General features: G+C 39.1%; 2 protein-coding genes across 4 annotated transcripts; one reads left to right on the forward strand and one right to left on the reverse strand.

Annotated features, from left to right (window-relative positions):
- Window positions 1-2,648: 2,648 nt before the first annotated feature.
- Window positions 2,649-18,038, forward strand: fmn1 (formin 1). Of its 2 annotated transcripts, XM_087805269.1 has the most exons (18): window positions 2,649-3,660; window positions 5,197-5,369; window positions 11,475-11,580; window positions 12,144-12,205; window positions 12,439-13,010; window positions 13,197-13,338; window positions 13,654-13,738; window positions 13,875-13,936; window positions 14,006-14,094; window positions 14,161-14,290; window positions 14,357-14,503; window positions 14,591-14,650; window positions 15,061-15,181; window positions 16,761-16,853; window positions 16,934-16,985; window positions 17,054-17,203; window positions 17,438-17,519; window positions 17,783-18,038. In XM_087805269.1, exons 1-18 carry the CDS (start codon window positions 2,664-2,666, stop codon window positions 17,822-17,824), a joined length of 3,165 nt encoding a protein of 1,054 aa, XP_087661395.1. In that variant the 5' UTR covers window positions 2,649-2,663; the 3' UTR covers window positions 17,825-18,038. The 2 variants fall into 2 exon arrangements, with proteins under 2 accessions (XP_087661395.1, XP_087661394.1); XM_087805268.1 differs by lacking the exons at window positions 2,649-3,660; window positions 5,197-5,369 and adding an exon at window positions 8,671-10,751 and having other exon boundaries at window positions 17,783-18,033.
- A 248-nt stretch (window positions 18,039-18,286) lies between these two features.
- grem1a (gremlin 1a, DAN family BMP antagonist) lies at window positions 18,287-19,309 on the reverse strand. Of its 2 annotated transcripts, none has more exons than XM_087805276.1 (2): window positions 19,258-19,309; window positions 18,287-19,191 (listed from the first exon to the last, which is right to left on the reverse strand). In XM_087805276.1, exons 1-2 carry the CDS (start codon window positions 19,275-19,277, stop codon window positions 18,672-18,674), a joined length of 540 nt encoding a protein of 179 aa, XP_087661402.1. In that variant the 5' UTR covers window positions 19,278-19,309; the 3' UTR covers window positions 18,287-18,671. The 2 variants fall into 2 exon arrangements, with proteins under 2 accessions (XP_087661402.1, XP_087661401.1); XM_087805275.1 differs by having other exon boundaries at window positions 18,287-19,203; window positions 19,258-19,307.
- Between the last annotated feature and the right edge of the window lie 602 nt (window positions 19,310-19,911).

Here is a 19,911-nt window from a genome sequence, read left to right on the forward strand (position 1 = left end):
GGGTCAACCATACGATCTATTGCAATATTGTAGGAACAAGAAAATATTCGTACTTTGGAGAACTTGACTCAGATTGTTGCAGTATTTACAGACCTCTTGACGATGTCGTAACTGCTTTCATTTGTTTCAAAACCAAAACATCTCCAAGCATTAACTTTAAGAGTGGCTTAAGTGGACTGTATCCTCTCGTCCTCAGTTGTCGCCAAGATCTCTTAGGATTTCATTATTCCTAGTTGCGAAGAACATAAAAGACAGCCGGAAGTTTAATTGCAACCCAAAAATGAAGAAACACAGTGAATGTTTACATGTAATTGTAAAATTAAAAAAAACAGAATTATTATATAAAAAAAATACTTTTTTGAATTGTAAACAAAAAAAAACCATTGTAAGAAATTAAATATGATATAAAGCTAAAAAAAAAAGAAAATCGATACACTGCTGTCAAATCTATACATATATTTAAAAAACAATACCACAATATATCACACTATATATATTTTCTAACCGCCCTAATAAATCAAGTCCTTCTTACAGATTAATAAAAATGCAATATTTGCAAAAATACAAATTTTGTTATTCAGAACAGTGTTTTATTACTTTACTGTCTCATGAAAGTCACAAGTTAGGTGTGTAAGGAAAGTAAGGAAAAAGAAACTGTTGTTTTTTAACGTTTAATTCATGGGCGGGAAACTCAATCACACAAAATCTGTTGACAGTCAAGGTTATCAGCAACATTTCTGTAACAAGAGATAGGATTGAAAGTTGATCATCTGTAAATGACTATCCCGACATCGACATCCTTTTGATCTCTTGTTAAGCATCCAGAGGGACACGTAAAATGACTGGCGGGGCCAGATTTTGTCCTTGGGTTTGACACATTCTAATGCTGTAAATATCCAAATAACACAGCAAAATAGTAGTTTAGATGTTTAAAGTTTACTTACCTTTTATACAAAGTCTTTCCATGTTTTTCAATCCAATGCGAAGATCATAGTGATGACACCAAATCTTGCTGTGTAATTTATTTATTTTTCTTTCAAATATCGAATATTTGTCTGATATTAGTTTCAATAAATTTGTAGATACCTATCTATTACAGGAAATGTCCTTTCAGGATATAAAACGTGACACAACTTTACCAGATTCATCATATGATGATAAACCTGAAATAAAGTTTGTTGAACAGGTGACGTTAATTCCAGCCTGTGTGTCTGTGCTTTGCTGACATCTAGCGGTTACCTGAAAAAATACAGTTAATAAAATAAAAGCTTTTTTCACTGTGACCTCATCATGAGCAGAACAGTTATCTGGTTCTCGATGTATCAAAGATATTCTGACTGGTTTCTCAGAACAAGATTCTGTTTACTGGTTCCTTAGCAGGTTAGATTCCAGTGTGAGGCAACTCCTGACATTCTGTGGAGAGTTTGTGTGTTTCCCCAAATGTTTGTGTGGGTTTCCCCCCGGGCTCCTCTCACAGTCCAAAATCTACTAATCTCAATTGGTTAATCTAATTATCTATACTGTATGTGTTCAGGATGTCTTCCCCTCTCACCCCTAGAAGCTGGGGAAGGCTATATCCTCCTGTCTTAACAATCGGGATTAATAAAAAGAAAGTGGATGTTTCTAAAACAGAAAAGATTCATTTTAATTTAGTTTGAGTTCGACCTTCGTTATCTTGACCTTTTAAGTATATATTTTATTTAGTATTGTTTTGATTGTTTAAGCGCTTTGTGACCCTTGTCTGGAAAAGCGCTATATAAATATAAATTACCTACTTACTTACTTACTTACTTGCAATTTTAATTTACTTCTTAAAATAACTTTAAATGGCTTATTAGTGCCTGTTCTCTAAAGAGCGTAAAAGACTGTTCCATCTCAGCAGCGAATAGAAAACTCTCCCTTCACAGTCACTTTTTGTGAATGAAGGTAACAGCTGTCTGTTTTCTTCAACCTCTCTAATCCGATCCCTGACAGCAGGGTGGGAAGCCACATTAGAACACCGGTCGGTGTGGTGCTGCTGACCCAAATGCTCCACAGGTGGTGGTTTTTACAGTCGGATGTTACTTTTCTCAACACAATAGTTAACATTTTAGAAATATATTATCGCCATGGCCATTGTTGTATCTCAATATCTTTATCGTATTTTATTATTTTGGCTGAAATAACCTTTAAGTCTGCTTAATTCCGTGAGATATATATAACTTTAAAACTCAACAACAGACAGTGAGGCATCAGGATTAAAATAATTGGTGCAAATCCCCTCTCGTGCCGTCTGTCAGTTTTTGTGCTCCCGTCAATACCTGAGGAGATTAGTGGAAAGTCTTTCCAAACAGCCAATAGTAGTGTCCTGCGACACGAGAGCGGAGCGATTGGATGAAGCTGCCGTGTTTCTCAAGTGAACAGAAGGATGAACTCCAAATGACAGGAGGTGAAACCTGCTGCTGCTCGGAGGTAAGTGCTGCTAAATTGCTTTGTCGTGTGAGTAGTTAAGCAGTAGGTTTTTAACAAGCTACATAATATTGTTGTTTTTGTTTCAGTTTCTGATACATGCGTGACCGACACACACTTGTGTCTCGACCCTCACAGAGTGGTGTTCTAAGACCCTCTCACCTGGCGGGAGTCCGTCTCCCCTCATTCCAGACGCCCTCACATTTCACACAAGAATGGAGACAGATAACGAGAAGGGAGATCGGCCGGAAACCCTCAACCAAACCCCTGCTTCATCGAAGGTCTCCGAGCTGCTGCATTTGGAGCGTCAGCTTGTTGCGATCATGGGCAGCCAACAGAGTGCAAGGATCAGCGGACACGTAGAGAACTGGAACCCTGTCCACAAATCCCCCACGACCCAGATCGCATGCAAGAAAAGAAGAGAACATAAAAGACATGCAAGGACAAAGCTCATGCCGGATGAGTTTGAGGAAGAGAAGGTTTGCCTTTACACTCCCGCGGCCAGAAGAAGGAGAGTTCCGGACAATGATAAAGATCAAAGGGACGATTGGGACTGTGATTCTCAGTATGACAATGAAATCTACTTCTACACAGACCTGAGGAAAGCATCTCACGACAAGGCAAACTACATTGCAAACTCACAAGAAGGAAGTAAAGATAAGGATGAGGCAGCAGGAAAGGTGATGGAGAAGATAGAGGAGGTGGAGGGCATCGTACGCCGCGTCAGTCTGGCCAGTTCAGACTGGCTTCAAGAAGACAGTGAAGGACGTTTAAAGGTCGAGCAGCAAGACTCGGCTGAAGAGCTTCGACTGGTGGAGGAGCTGCAAGGTCTCGGTGAAGCTCTGACCCAGAGTCTTCACCAGGCGCTGAAGATGGAGAGCAGAGACTGGAGGCACTTGTTGAGCAAACCCCTCACAGACTGCAACACGAAAGAGCAGGAATCGACAAGTCCAACCTCACCTGAGCAGCTTCACACGACTCAAGTGCCAAACCATGGAGGAAGTCCTGTGTGGTTAACGCCTCACACACCGATCACAGAGGCTGCTCTTCCTCCCTTTGTGTCCCCAATCCTGTCCAATCCCCTCGGGGCCAAACAAACAGACCAACACAATGATCATCATCACTTTGATGGGAGAAGGTGTGAAGAAGATAGTCTGCACTCAGAAAGTGATGAGGACCAGGATGACGTACGACTTGTTCCGATGTTTTCAGGTAATCACTAGTTAGATGGAGCGATAAACCTGTTTGTCCTGGTAACAGAAGGTTCTTCTTTATTTCTGTTTTATTGGCCTAAGAAGAAAAACCTTGCAAAATCAAAATTTTGTTCTGTTGAAAACAAATCCTATAGTGTCAATGAGAGAGGTCGTCAGACTTTGTGAAAAGAATGAAAATAAATCAATGTTTTGATCACAGCTGGCTTTTATTTTGCTGAAATTTGGTTTTCAAAAGTTATTAGCTGTCAGAAGTTTTAGAGAACATAAGAAAATGAGATTTGAGAATGGAGGTGGACCTGTGTTTTAAAATAAAGAGCAGACTTGAAGGATGTGTGGCAGTCCGTTAATAATGGACCCCGGCTGGTTACACACACCTCTGTGTGTGTGTGTCTGTGCACGTGTCTCGTGGTTGTGTGTGTGCATCCATTCATCCATGAAGGAGTGATGTTGACACGATGATCATTCTGAACCCGCACAGTTGTCTTTTGCCTGTCTGGAAATGTGTTTGTTAAGATGCTCACATGACCACTTGGAGATAATGTGATTAGTCTTGTGATTCATTCAGTGTTTTCAGAGTCACCTGATGGTTGGTACTTAACAATACCCTGCTGCTATTGGACTAACAGGTGTATTCATTTTTATTGAAGTTAACCAAATGTTAGAAAATGTAACTGAAATCACTTAACTTGCTGCCAGAGATCGACCGTCATTTAATACAATTATTTTGGCAAGTAATAAAGGGGGAAATTATGTATATGTAAAAAACATGTTGTCAATTTAGAATATTGTAAATAAAAAATAACACAAGTAAATAAAAGTTGTTATTTAAATAATACCAGCAAATGAAAATACAGTGAAAACATGTTAAATAAATGCATATACTAAATTACTAAAAATAATATTAATGATCAATACTTTGATTCAGGTAAGTAACTAAAAGAGATCATCTCAAGAGTTGACAAACAGAGTATTTTCACTTTAATTGGTTAATGACACTGAAACGCTTTGCATCCGTTTTTATTGTTGAAAAGTGTATATTTTATTATTGTGTTTTAATTTTATTTTACCTCTTCTTTGTTTTTATCATTTTAAAGTCTCAGACTAGACGAAAATATGATTACTTAGTTAGTTGGTCAAAACGTTTTATTTTTGTGTTTAAAACAAATATTTCTTAAGAAATGTTTTACATATTTATTACCGCATGGGTGTGCTGTTGAGTTGTAAAATGCAGCTCATTCGACCAGAAAAAAAAAGTTTAAATCTCATTGTAAGAACTTTATTTCTATTATATCATAAACAAGCACAATTTTAGCATGTCTCAATTGTTTATTTAAAAAAAAAAAAATTCACATTATTCTTAACCCCTGTGTTATCTCTGGGCCTTGGGGTCACTTTGACCCAGAGATAACACAAGGGTTAACTTGAATAAATGATAAGCTTTAATATATTAAGTAATTTTAACTTTACATTAGTCAGTTCTGTTTGAATTTTGGATGGTCCAGCTGTAACAAAACGCTGTTTTATCTCATTTCAGAGGAAGATTTGGACAGACAGGAGGAGATTTGGCAGCAGGAAATGGAGGAGACTCTTTCCTTCTGCAGCTCTCTCTCTCATCCCTCTCGACCCCAACATGTTGACTTCCTGCGCATCACACCCCCTGAATATGACATCATCGGAACGCCTTCTCCCGGGCCAGAGGAGTTCCCGGTAAGTGTCTGGATTATCCCTTTACCCAGTCAATGAGATGGTCTTCCATGTATTTATGGTATTTATCCGTCTTTCACACGTGAGTCGCAAAGTATCTGAACCTCAGCTGACTTAAAATGTATTTTTGAAAACATTGACCCCTGGCGCTACTTTGTGGCGACGTAGATTGGATAGTATTAGCAAACCAATGTGCAGTTTAGTTTTAAGTGGAAAACATTTACTGATTCATTTGGTGTCCCAGTGTGGCTGTTAATGTTGTAGAAAGTAAAAACATGTTTTTGTGACCATCATTCAAGACATAAAATGTAAAGTCGAAGGGGGTGTTATTGACACACAACAACCTTGGCAGTATCTTATAAATAATCACTTGTCTTTTTGACTGTCAATATTTTGCTGCAGACCCCACACAAGAAGCAAATTTCACACAACTTCATAAAACACAGCCTTTAACCAAATGAACGTTTAAGAATTGTTTTGTTATTGTGTGAACACAGTTTTTTTGGCTCAAAACAAAAGTAAAAACAACAGTAAATCACCAGTCGTCCTCCATCTGAGCCCTAAAACAATGACAGTTGTGTGACTGTACAACGTTTTAGTGCTTCCTCTTTTTTTAGAAATTCTACTGAATCAAAATAAGTCAGTGACTTCAGAACCTCGCAGAATTCAGATAAACCCTCTTTAAAATTGTTTTTTTTACATGGACAAGGTTCCCATTTTTGATTTTTTTTGTTTAGGATTATCATTATCATTATTAACTCCTTATGTAACTCTGGGTTTCGTTGAGCATTAGATTGACCTACATTCTCTCCAGCAGAGACTAGTTTGGGTTTAAGGGTTCAGTACAGCCGGTTCAGGACCTCTTGTGACAATAGATGTTGTGTTCCAGCTGCTTACATAAGTGAAGGGATTTCTTGCAGCTCTTTTGGTGTTTTGCAACATTTTTAGGCCACTTGGGTCAGAACTGTGGATTAGCAGGAATATGAGGATAAATGAACAAATGCTATTTGATTAGCATTTGTATTATTTGCTGTATGGTAATCATTTTATTATTTAAGAGTGATGACATGTGTGGAATAGAATAGATTTAAAGAAACTGTATAGAGCAGACAGTTAAGTATGTACAAGACTTGATCTTGACTTGATAAACAAAGTTTAACTACAGTGTCTGAGTTATCTCTCCTTCACAAAAACAACATGATTTGGTCTGCAATTACTTTATACTCTGAAAGAAAAGTTTTTAAAAAGAATAAATTACATGCTAATGTACATCCATATTGTACTTATCTTTGACCAATACTCATTATTTACTTTATTTATTATCCACACAATACCTTTTTAGCATTTCAAAATCATCTTAAACGGAGATGAAACTCGGGAACATCAACACCAAATGAATAACGTGTTCTGTATAACACTATCAACATTTACTGAACATCTTTATTCACATTCATCTGTTTTTTTTATTTACTTTTGACGGATGAATACTTTGTCATTATAACCTCCTAGAAGGAGGTAATAAAACGTGATTGGAGGGTACAGGAAAGACTAATCTGATAGATTCAGAAGGTGAAGTCCAAACTACATGTGTTGAAAAACCTAACTCTGTAAACAAAAGTCTAACTTGTGATCAGAATGTTCTAATGATATTCACCTTCTTGTTCTGGCCAGCTCCGCTTCAAAGGCTTACGCGCGGCTGCTTTTCTTACATAAACTCAGTTTACATAAAGGCCACAGTGTCCTGCTGGTGGAATGTAAATACACTTTATAAGTTTGCACAGGATTAAGTGGATCTACTTAAGTAAAAGTTGAGTGAAGTAATGAGTTGCAGTAAAAATGTTATTGTGGATTGTCTCGCCAGCTGAATGATGAAGTAACGAACATATGTTTAGTCAACGTGAATCAAACAGGAACATCCTTGTATTTCTTTATTTGTGTTATTTCCTTTTAGGGATGGTTTGCTTAGAATCTGAACTAAAAGAATATAAGAAAAAAAGGTTTTTACAGTATAATGAGTTACCATGATTGGGCAACTAATGTCAAAACTCCTGACTCGTCTTCCTCTCAAGATGCAGTAATTCCCTCATCATGTCCATGTTTTGAACTTATTACTTTATAAAGTTGCTCTGAAATCTGGACGAACAAGTGGTTACAAGAGTTCATTATGACATAATAATGGCTTCCCTCCTCCTACAGCCAGCTGTAATCGTGCCACGCTTTGTTTATACAACGAGCCCTTTAGGGGTGGAGACTTCAGTTCAGTTCAGTTGATGATGGACAGTGACAAACCCCAGTGCTTGACCAATCAAAGCAGAGTTGGTGTGGTTATGGTAAACAAGATTTCATTTCCAGAAAAGTGTTTTCAGTGGGCGGGGCTTAAGAACATTTTCTAATGTCAATATTTCAATTTAAGAGACACTTAAATCGACGCATTAGTTTCCCTAAATATAGTAGTTTATATTCCTTTTTTTTTTTTTTAATATTGTTTTATTTTTTTAAATGATCTGTTTGTATTTGTGATTGTTTTTTTTAAGAGATCAAAAAGTGTAAATAAATAAATCTAATAATGAAGACAACATTTTTAAAAATAAGTGAAAATATTTTATATTAAAACAAATAACAACGTGTTTTCTTGTCATTTGTGCCTTGATTATTTTTAATCAAACTTAATTCACTATTATTGTCCAGTATTTCATCTCAATCAGAATCAGAATCAGAATCCTTTATTTGTCCCGCGAGGGGAAATTCGAAAAAAAAAAAAAACAGCCAGAGCAATGTACCAAGAAAATAAAACACCCAGAAATAAAAAATAATAAAAAGAAAAAGAAATAAAATCTAAATAGAATATGAAATAAATCTGCACTATATTATATATTCACAATCATATTTACAAAAATAACAAGAAAGGTGCAGTTAAATATTTATCTTGGTGTGTTCTTATTGAGGAGTCTGTATAAAAGTATCTTAAATATTGAACAGCTGTCGGCCTCTTCAAGGTTTCTGACTCAGTGTGAGCTGATCAGGGGTTTGTGTAGGTGGGCTTAGACCACTAAAACCTGCAGATTATCCAGGAGCTGCTCAGTACACGCACTGGAGCTGAGCGACCTTCCCGTCACTGCTGATTTGTAGGCCAATTGTTTCTGTGTTCCCTGGCACTGGTGTGTTTACCCTCCTGTGGCGTCCTGTTGGGTGTGGTGCTGGTCCATCTGCTGTGGGCGGCTCACGGATCTGACCGGGAGGTGTCTGAAACAGTGAATGCCACTGGAGAAAAACCTGCCATCTGCTTCCAATTACACTGTGGCAACTATCTGCAGGATGAGGTCCAAGACGAAGCTGGGTGCCATCTGTGAGTCACACCAAAGGGAGTAGAAGTACACGGCAGGATTTTGCATCTGGTGTGGTTAGGACAACTGGCAGCTGGAAACTTTTTCTCCGCCTTTCAGTGGATTTCTATCCAGTCATCAGTTCCTCTGAGTGTCGAAGCTCTGCAGTTACTTTTATGTCTGGACATGTCTCTCTCTTGTTGGAAGGGAAGGTTAGCAGTTCTACTCTGTCTCTGATGGGATATGTCCTCACAAAGTAGATCTTTTCCTGCCCTCACAGTAAGTGGAACCTACAGAACTTTGCATGCCATTTCTTTTCTGAGGAACTACCATCGTCGCAGACATGAGCAGCTTGTTTGGTCACCGCAATGTAGACATGAACAGCAAATCTGAGCTCAGCGACTCGCCTTCTTTCCTTGTGAATAACAGAGACTCTTGGGAAATGGATCAGCGAGCCGCCGTCCTGACGTTCTTCAGAACGATTAATGAGGAGCAAGTTCAGGAAAAATTGCAGGAGGACATCAAGATAAAATCAATTTACAAGAAAAGTCTGACCTCAGAGGAACCTACCAGAGGAGAAACATTAGCATATGATTTATCTCCTGTCACAGGAAGATTGGTTTCCACTGAGGAACATAAAGAGCAGACATTAAGTGGCACCATTAAGGCAGTGACGGGAGAACATGACAGAGATGTCTCAATGGAGAAAGAAAACCTGACTTTACAACATGTCCAGGTTGAATGTGATAGCATAGTTGGCAAAAAAGACTTTTCAGAAGAAGTTTTATTAAAGGAGGACCAAGTCTCTATAGATGAAGATAAAGTAACTTCGGAGGACTTCTTGGAGAAAGAAAGTATCTCCTCAGAATTGAAACAAATGTATTCAGAGGAATCTTTTATCTCTTTAAAGGATCAAAATGTATCCTTAAAAGAACTGTATGTCTCATTCGGAAAGCAAATTGTTGCATCAGAGGAACCGAATGAGCCCTTTAATCACCCAAAGTTGCTTTTAGAAACAAATGATTTCCACTTGCAGAACCAAAAAAGCTCTCAGCAGAACCAACATGCTTCCAAGGAGAAACAAGGGGTTATCTCCCAACAGAGCTCCATCAATGAAGTTCTAGAAGAACAACTGGAGGAACAATCATTGGAAGATGAACACGAGACACACTTTGTGGCACAGAATGTTCCAAACACTCTGCTTAAAAATGAGAAAAACGTCTCAGTGGTGGTTCAGGATGGTGTCATTGATCCACACAAAGATGGTTGCTTCACAGAACAACAAGGAAACTCTTTTGACAATAGCAATGAAAACCATCCATGCTCAGCTGTCTCCAAAGACCTTCAACGCTTTTTAGAGGAACCACATGCTACTCTGGAGGACTACACAGATCAAGGATGTTTGGTTGAAGATCAGACAGTGGACCAAAGGAAGCAATCCCGACAAGAGAACACAAAGGAACTTAAGAAGGACAGTATGTGTGTTATTTCAAACCATAAAAACCCTCCAGATGACTGCACCATCACCAGAGCAACCTTCTCCCCTGGACTGTCCACGAATAGGTCCACCCAGCTCCCCCCTGTCTTAAGTGGGCTGCGGGTTCTCCGTAAAGGTATAGCTGGTCCTGAACGTGAGACTTTGGCCAGCATCAGACCTCCGTCCACCGTCCCAGGTGAGACTCTGGAGGATGGAAAAGCTCAAGGAAGCTTCTTAGACCAGATATCTCAGATACTGAACTGGGAAAAGAACGGAGAAGAAAGAGATTTGTTTGAGGGGAGTTTTGAAGAAAAGCTAGATGAGCAAAGTCAAGGAAGTGAGTTAGAAGTTCGTGGTGTAGTTGATGTGAAGACCAAACCTAACTCGTCCAGTGCAGAAGCAGCGTTCGATGCCTTTAAAGCCTTTTTCACTCCCAAACCTCTGAAGAAAGAGCCGGGCGAGAAGCTGGACGCGATGATGAGGAAGATAAAAGCAGACAGAGATGTTCTCAAAGCTCTTTTTGAGAGGATGCCGTGTAAAACAACAGCAACAACAACTGTGACAGAAGACACATCAGACGACAAAGTATGTGCCACTGGGTCAACACATCTTAGAAAAGACAAAATTACATTAGCAACAACATTTTTTAACCAATGGTCCAGTGCTTGTTGAAAGGAGGGTCAGGACTACATCTTAGACAAGTATCAACCGATCATGCTGCGTTCAAAGACACCTGGTAGATCAGTAACAAAGTATGGTTCAAATCGCTTTTTTTGCATGAAATATGAGAGGAATTCCATTTTTCAAGGAATATTTTACCATATTTGGCTGGCAGTGGCAAATGTTGTGAATCTTTTTCCTTGTTTTTCTTTACTTTACCCCCTAAACCTGTCGTGCCCCCTCAGACATTACGCCTCGCCGCCACAGGGGGGCGCAAAGCCCCCGAAGAAAACTTGTGTAAGATGCTTTTAGCAAAATTGAACAAGGAAATATATATATATATTAAACTTGCTTCGGAGTGCTAGTAGCAAAACTACAGCAAGAAAGATTTTTATAGCATAACAAGGCAAAGAAAGATGTCAGTGTGCGATATATGTTAAAAGCAGGTTTATTTTAAATGTTTAACAACAACATTTATTTGATCGACTATCTGACAAACTGTTGTCATTTTTTAACAAATTAACAATTAAAGGGTAAAATGTGCTCTAGACAAAAGATACAATTACAAATAATAAACATTTGAAAGTACTGACATCATATTATATACTGTATTATTTATTTATTTATTTATTTATCTTTATTCTTCAGGTGGAATCCTCAACTCCAGTGGAAGAAGAGAGAACTCCGGGGCGTCTTCAAGCTGTGTGGCCTCCACTGAAGGAGGAGAGAGTTGGACTGAAGTACACAGAAGCAGGTATGCATGGTTTTCAGAATCAACTTATTCTTCTTTCACATAAACTAAATCAAAACACAGTACAGTGTGTCCTAATAGTTTCATATCCAGTGCAAACATGTGCACTAAATGATGACTGATCCTGTTATTGAATTTTAATCTGTTTGTTCAGATCAGGCACACACTTATGATCCGGTAGAAAATAACTCCACCCTCTTCTTCAGAAATCACACCGTGACGACTGAATACAGTTTAAATTTACCAATGGTGGTGTAAGAGGTGGAGTTGTTCAATGTAAACTTAAATCACCTTTTATTTTCAGAATGAAATTCATACTGGTTGAAGGTTTATTTTCAATATAGAGTATTTTGTCTCTCTCTCATTTATGACAAAGTTTTATTTTGTATTTTTTTCTGGTCATTCTCCATTGTCACTGTCGTCACCACCTGCTCCACCTAGTCCTCTTCACCTCCTTGATTTAAAAGTTTTTCTTAAAATGTAATTTCTCATACACTTGTCATATTGTTATCACAAGTTTCTGTGTTATAAAAGATTTACCAAATGTGTTTTTTAATTTGTTCCAGAACACCAGGCTGCTCTTCTGCATTTGAAGAGAGAATGTAAGGACGAGCAGGATAAGTTACAAGTGGGTGAAAACTCTTATTACTTGTTACTGAATTTTGAAAATTCCAAAAAAGTCTGAATATCCCATGAAAAATATCAACTTTTCCCTTCAAATGTATCATTGATGAAATTTGATTAATTAAATGATAAATTGTAGATGTATATAATGACGATCAATTAATGTAACAGCTTTTGTAAAACTATCTATAAAAAAAAAGATGAGTGAGTTTTAAACACGCTAGGTTTGTCTTTCAGGGAGAATTCAGCGAGCAAATTTACAGACTGAACGCGGAACATCAGAAGAACGTGTCTCTACTGCAGCTGACTCTCGCTGAGATGCGGGCCGAGCTGTCTCACGTCGGCAGCCTCAGGCGTGAAGAGCTGCGTGACGTCGCCGTGTTGACGGGGGACGAGCATTTGCACAAAAGTTTCCGCACAGTTTGCATCCAGACGGACAGGGAGGCATTTGTAAAGACTCCTCAGGACGGTGTCACCCCCGTGCAGCAGAAGATCTGCCCTAACAAGCTCGACCTCTGTCTGAATCAGGCCGGGCAGCGCCAGGAGACTTTGTCACACGATTGTCCACCTCCTCCTGTGGATAAGCCTTCTCCTGTGACTCAGACCACATCAGAACAAACAATCAACCTTCCTCCACCTCCTCCTCCGCTTCCACCTCCTCCTTTCCGTCCAAGTTTAGCACCACCTCCTCCTCCTCCGCTGACCTTTGGGATGACCTCGCTTGAGAAAAAGCCCAGAAAACCTGCAGTGGACCCTTCAAGACCAATGAAGCCTCTTTACTGGACCAGAATCCAGATTGAGGACAACAAGTAGGTCCACCTCTCACACACAATCACAATCACAATCATTACCTGCCGTGGCCAGTCTTCTATTATTCTATTATACAGGTTATATATATTTTTTTAATATAAAGGCCAATCTTTGCAGGTCCTTTTTAACATGTTTTTTAATTCTACATTTTAATGATTCATGGTTTAAATATTCCCTCTTCACAGTTCTGGAACACTGTGGAACACTCTGGAGGAGCCCAATATTGTCAACGCCGCTGAGTTTGAGAGTCTCTTTGCGAAAACCAGCACACAAAGCAAGAGGAAGCCGCTGGCAGAGACGTACGAGAAGAAATCCAAAGCTAGAAAGGTAGAGATGAGGTTTACAATCACAGTGTAGTTTATAGTTTGGCCACTAGATGAAGTCATTTCCAACCTTTTAAGTCTGGTCAGATAATGATGGACAAGAATAAACAGGTGAATAAAACACATTAAAATTGAGTACAGGGAAGAAATATAAAGTCAACATGTATTCACTATCAAGCAATATTAAATACATTGTGCAGTTAAGCTGATAGGGACAAACATACTTTTGTTTATTTAGATCAAAATAAGATAAGGTTATGGGTAACAATAATGAATAAAATAGTATAATACATTTTCGTGTGTTCCATGTGTGTCATAGATCAAGCTTCTTGATGGCAAACGCTCTCAGGCCGTTGGTATTCTTATATCCAGCCTCCATCTGGAGATGAAAGATATACAACAAGGTAAGTGTGTCATGTGAGTCACAGAGACTAAAAAATGTCAGGTTAAAACATTAAATTCCAACATATATTTATCATTTGGGTTCATTTATTCCTCTCTCATGACATTTAAGTAAATGTTATTTTTCTCTTCATCCAGCCATCCTGAGTGTAGATCAGTCAGTGGTGGACCTGGAGACGATCGAAGCGCTCTATGAAAATGTAGGTATCGAACATTTGACCATCTTGTGAGGAACATCCCAGTCAATGACGTCTGTGCTAACCTGACAGAGAGCTCAGCCGGACGAGCTGGAGCGGATCAAGAAACACTACCAGACCTGCCAGGAGGACGACATCAAACTGTTGGACAAACCCGAACAGTCAGTTTCACACCAGCAGCCCTGAACCTTGACCTCTCGACTCCCACTGACACTGTGACGTTTCAGGTTCTTGTACGAGCTTGCTCAGATCCCTGACTTCGCCGGCCGAGCTCGATGCATCATCTTTCGGTCGTCGTTCACGGATGGAATCACGACGATCCAGAGAAAGCTACACATGGTTTCCTCAGTGTGTCAGGTGAGTTCTGACCTCTCTTTAAATCTGCCACTCGTGTTTCTAATGAGCCCTCACTGTGGAGTTTAGGCTCTGTTGGCGAGCACCAGCGTACGAGACGTCATGGGACTGGTGTTAGCTTTTGGGAATCGCATGAACGGAGGGAGCCAGGTCAGAGGTCAAGCAGACGGCTTCTGCCTGGAGATCCTTCCCAAATTAAAAGATGTCAAAAGCCAGGTACATTCAACTCAGCAGTTTTTTTCAAAGTGATAAAACCCAAGTACAAATACTGTTGTTACATCTGATGTATTCCAAACTGTACAGGACAACCGTATCAACCTGGTGGACTATGTGGTGTCGTACTACTTACACAACCTCGACAAGGTTTGTTAACTTTATTTAGATAATTCATAACTACTGATTATTATTTATGTCATTGTCCTGTATTTATGCAGCCAACATGAGGTCACAGTCAAACTAAATAAACTGCAAATGTATGAATGTTTTTTATAATTTTCTATATATATATATATATATATACTGTATATATATATATATACAGTATATATATATATAATATAATCTTTCTTTTCCTTATTTCCTCTTTGTGTCCTTCAAAATGCATTTTATCACATTAACATTTCTGTTCATTGTGCTTTTAGAAAATATTCTCGTTCATATTGATAATATTGAGATACAATCTATGAAACATGACATTTTAAATTACATTTTCAGCTCATATTTATAACATAATGTCACGATATTCAACTAAGGCTCTTTCTCAACTTCCTCAGAATGCCGGCTCTGACAAGAGTTTGTTCCCACTTCCTGAACCTCAAGACGTCTTCACGGCGGCACAGGTCAAGTTCGAGGACCTGAACCAAGACCTGAGACAGCTGGGTCGTGATCTGACCGGTGAGTGACGTCATGGTGTCTCATCCTCCATGTGTTTTTCGATTCAGTCTCATCTCAAACGATGATTCAAGAGACGGACTGAGAGCGAGCGGCATCTGTGCATGTGTTAATCTGTGTTCATCAAGTGTGTATTTGGAGACCGGCAGGAGTCGAGCTGCTGATACTGTCCTGGCGCCCTTCAGATCCAAATTCTAATCCTCCTGCTCATCAGATGTCCCGCCGTTTGTTCTCCTGTTACCACGACGACAGCGCACAGCCAGCGTCGCTTTCCTCCCCAGACTCTCTGTATCTGCCTCATCGCGGCACAGGACCCGTGTTTACATGCAAGGACCCTTAACTCTGTAAAACCAGCCCCTGCGTGGCTCTTAGATCCGTCTCAGAGATGGTTTTCTTCTCCTTTCAACGCCGCTCGCTCTTATCAGCTCGTCTCCACAGTCTTTTGTCTGAACGCCCGCATGACTGCCGCTCCTCACTCTGTCATCGCTCCAGAAATAACCTGAGAGAAGTTCAGTTTATTGATGAATGATTCGAGACCACTCAAGTGAGTCTGGGGCCTGTAGCAGCAGGTCTGATGTGATTTGACTTCCTTAAGAAGGTGAAAGTGGTTTTTGACTGATGTTTAAATGAGCACTTTGAGAAAATAATCGTTTGACTGGCCGTGGTCTGTGACTCAACAAACCGCCACAGTTTACACAAATCACGGATGAAAACAGTTTCTTCTGTAATCTAATCTGGAGATGTCGATGGAGCGAGCGCTGGAGTCGGCTCTATTTTGTCTCCGGGCGCAGTCTGGCTCCGACTGCAGCAGCAGAGCCGCCATCTGACAAGCGATCTATGCGAGCAACATCCATGAATTACGACACAGTGATGCTCCAGTGTCAACTGAAACCAAATGATGGAAACAATAATGGCAGATTCGGGATTACCGTCTGGATCCAGTAAGCTTTTGAAGAGCAACTGATAATAACTGATGCGTACGATATAGATTTTATTTTCTGTGAATCAACACAATTCTTTGTTGAAGTTTTTTTGTTCATTTAAATTTTGTGTGTTTTATAAAGTCATGTGAAATGACTCCTTGCCAGAAGCATGTTCTGTCTCTATGCTTTCTTGACGTTTATCATGTTATGGAAGTGGAATGAATGATAAGAGAGGTTACAAGGGTCAAAGGTGAATCATTTATGTTTAAAAAAGATATAAAGAAAGCAGGAAGTGACATAATATTTCAAGGCTGCAGCAACAGCAGCGTCTTGAGCCTTGAAAGCTGGAGCTAATTCTTACAGGAATGTTGATTATTTAACTTCTCAATCTGTGAACAATCATGGAACTGTGTCCTCGTGCAACTCGTTGAGCAGCTGCAGAAAGTGTGTTTCTAACAGAATGGCTCAAAAAAGGAAGTTAACAAAGTAAAAGTGTCGATTTTTTTCCATGTTTAAAAATGTTCCTGGATATGGTTCTGAATAGTTGTTTTTTTTATTATTTTGATCTCAAATCTGTGTAGGAAAATCTATCTTTCATTATTTTATTCGACCGTCTTTTTCTAACTTTTTTTCCTTTTCTTTGTTGGAATCTCTTTCAGGCAGCGAAAACGATGTTCAGAGAGTTTGTTCCAACTCGCCTGAGAAACATCTGCAGCCGTTCCAGGACAAGATGGAGGCGTTTCTTCTCACAGGTGAGTCTTTCTCCTTAATTCAACTATCCATCAGTCAATCACATCGACAACAAGTCAAAGTTTCTTTAATGACATTTCAGCACGAGAAGATCACGTGGAAGCTTCTCACCAGCTGACGACCACACAGAAAAGGTTTGATGATGTTTATATTTGAATACTTGGAGTAAATCCTGATGGATCCTGTCGTCTTCTCGCTTCAGCTTCCTGGATCTGGTTCAGTATTTCGGGCTGAAGCCGAAGGCGGGAGAGAAGGATGTGACGCCGGCTCAGTTCTTCACGCTCTGGTTCGAGTTCTGTGCCGACTTTAAGGTCCGGTGGAAGAGAGAGAACAAGAACGTGTCGAAGGAGAGGTGAGCGTGAACACAGAGGAGAAGATGTGAGATGTTGACGGGAATCTGAAGACACTTTTATTCATGCAGGCTATTCCTTGATTCTCTGAGACTCCTGTGTTTGTCTTATGTGTCTTGACCTTTTAAGCATATATTTTATTGGGTAATGTTTTGATTGTTTAAGTGCTTTGTGACCCTGGTCTAGAAAAGCGCTCTACAAATATTACTTACTAACTTACTTACTTGTCTCTGCAGGTTAAAGGAAGCTCAGATGTTGGTGAAGAGAATGACGTCGGAGAAGAGAGTGGAGACGAGGAGGGTCAACCCTAACAGTCTGGTACGTTGAAGAGTTAATAGTTTGTGTTTTACTCTTCATTTGTGTGTAAAGTCTTCTTATTACAGAAGACAAAATGATTATTATCTGTAATTGATCATTGTGTGTGTTTGTAATCTTTAATTTTTGGTAAGTTAGGTACGAACAAATAATAGAAGATCAATAATACATACAGTACAAGATTAGTTTTCTTTGATAAACATAGTCATGTATTTCATCACATTCTTGATGTTGATCTATTGATTGTCAACATTGTTTGTCTACAGAAGGAGCGACTGAGACAGAAACAGGCCGGCGTCTCCTCGTAGCCGAGGTAAAGTCCGAGTGAACAGATTCATGGACCAGAACCATCTTTTTTTTTATTGTGTCATTATTTAACACTCTTGTGTAGGAACTTTTATTAACGTCGATTGTACTTTTCGCTTAAGTCGCTTTTGAAATGAAGACTCTAGCGCCCCTTCTGTGTATCCTATGCTACTGCACCTGTACATTGATTTCCTCCACAAATAAAAGTGTAAAATTAAGTTATTTATTGTTGTACTCACGACACACAAAAACACGTCATTTGAACCTTCACACAAGAGGATGAATCTGAAACCCTTTGCACAGAATTTATTTACAAGTTTTAGCACAAATTATATATACATTTAAATGTTTAAATCTGCAAGGTTTACACCTACCAAAGTAAACAATATATATATATATATATATATATATAGTATATATGCATATAAGATATTAAAAAATATATGTTTTATTTAAATAAGGTCAAACAAGTCAATATAACATTAGATAAAATATAAAAACATTGAAAATAAATAACTGTACTTTCCTTTGTTTAATCTAAAAACAACATTAAAAAAAACAGTATTGCAATTAATTTAGAAGAAATTTAAGGATTTAAAAACAAAACAAAAATACATTAATTAAATTAATAATCAAAGTCCATTTTCTAAACAACTGAACAATGTTCTTTTGAGCAGAAGAAGTTGTGGAGAAGTTGTTTGTTGAGAAGCTTCTCTGTGTTTCTCCAGCTTAAAATAAAGGTTTGAGTCACTCGGATCTCCTTCCTGGGCCCCAAAGTGTTCCTGACTTTGATGTTTGGGTCGTGGGTCCAGAGTAGAAACATCATTTCCTTCTCATCTCAATACGTCTCTAGTCCATGTCAATGTCCGTGCAGCGACACTGCTTCACCTGCTGGACCTTCTTCCTCCGTGTGCTGGGCGTCAGGCCCGGGCAGAAGAGCGTGTAGGTGACGGTGCTGAAGGTTCTGGGTTTGCAGGCGGAGCAGGACTGGAAGGCGCCGCCGTCCTGCTGGTCCTGTCTGGGGATGTAGAAGGAGTTGCACTGACCGTAGCAGAAGCGGTTGACGATGGTCCGGCTCAGGCAGCCGTCCTCCCGGAGCGTCTGCTTCAGCGGCTGGGTCTTGCACCAGTCCAGTCTCAGGTACCGGCCCTCTGTGACGTGCAGAGCCTCCTGGCTGGACTCGAGAACCTCTTCGGTTCCTGCTGAGGCGGGTCCAGTCCTGCAGGAGAGCAGTCCAGCGATGGACGGCTGCTGACACTCATCCAGGTGGTTTGGGTGGAACTTCAGGTTCGGGAACTGGAGAGTCCCAGCTCTGGAGGTTCTGAAGAGCAGCAGGAGGGCCAGGAGAGAGAGTTTTCCCATGATGCACCTGCAGGAAACACTGGATTAGAATTATCAGCTATTTATTATGAATATCAAAAAATGTAGAAATTACCTTTTTCTAACCAATATCATAAAAGAGAAAGTTCTCCTGTGTCATATGGAGCCTCCTGAGATCAAGTTGAGATGCTCTTGAGGTTTTATCTGGTTCTGGACCCACCCCTGAATCTGAGCAGGATTCAGCTCCTCCCCAAACATGGAGAAACATTCCAAACAGATCACAAACACAAACGTGTTCAGTCGATGAAACGATGGTATGAAAGAACCGCTGGAATAAAGTATAACAAAAATAAACAGAAATAAATCAGTAAATCGAAATAAATGGACAAAATATTTCACATTTGACTTCAGTTTCTGAACTATTTTCAAATTAATTATTTCAATTAAATCCAAATAATACATTTAAATACTTTGAATAAAACAAACAAACAAGGAATTAAAGAATTTTAAAGGTTAAAAATGACATCATGTAAAACAAAAAAAAGTATATTTGCAGATACATTTACACACTAAAGAATACACAATAGATCAACCTTCGATTTATTGAAATTGTGATCGTCATATTCTAGATATAAAAAAGCGTATTAATTCCAATACATCATTATATTCTAAGTATAAAGTTATACACCATAGTATAATGTATTTCCCTTCACCTTCGAAAATATAATAATTAATAAAAGTGTGTTAATTACAAATTTAATTACAAAAT

This window comes from Callionymus lyra, chromosome 13, assembly GCF_982586985.1.
Source record: "Callionymus lyra chromosome 13, fCalLyr1.hap1.1, whole genome shotgun sequence".
Lineage (NCBI taxonomy): Eukaryota > Metazoa > Chordata > Actinopteri > Syngnathiformes > Callionymidae > Callionymus > Callionymus lyra.

Excerpts from the sequence above, each read along its gene's own strand:
- fmn1 (XM_087805268.1), top strand. The coding sequence starts at position 9,033 with ATGAGCAGCTTGTTTGGTCACCGCAATGTAGACATGAACAGCAAATCT. Across the intron at positions 13,011-13,196 it reads ATCCAGATTGAGGACAACAA|TTCTGGAACACTGTGGAACA; the intron begins GTAGGTCCACCT and ends CCCTCTTCACAG. Across the intron at positions 15,182-16,760 it reads GCTGGGTCGTGATCTGACCG|GCAGCGAAAACGATGTTCAG; the intron begins GTGAGTGACGTC and ends AATCTCTTTCAG.
- grem1a (XM_087805275.1), bottom strand. The coding sequence starts at position 19,277 with ATGATATTGGTTAGAAAAAG. Across the intron at positions 19,204-19,257 it reads ATGATATTGGTTAGAAAAAG|TGTTTCCTGCAGGTGCATCA; the intron begins GTAATTTCTACA and ends ATTCTAATCCAG.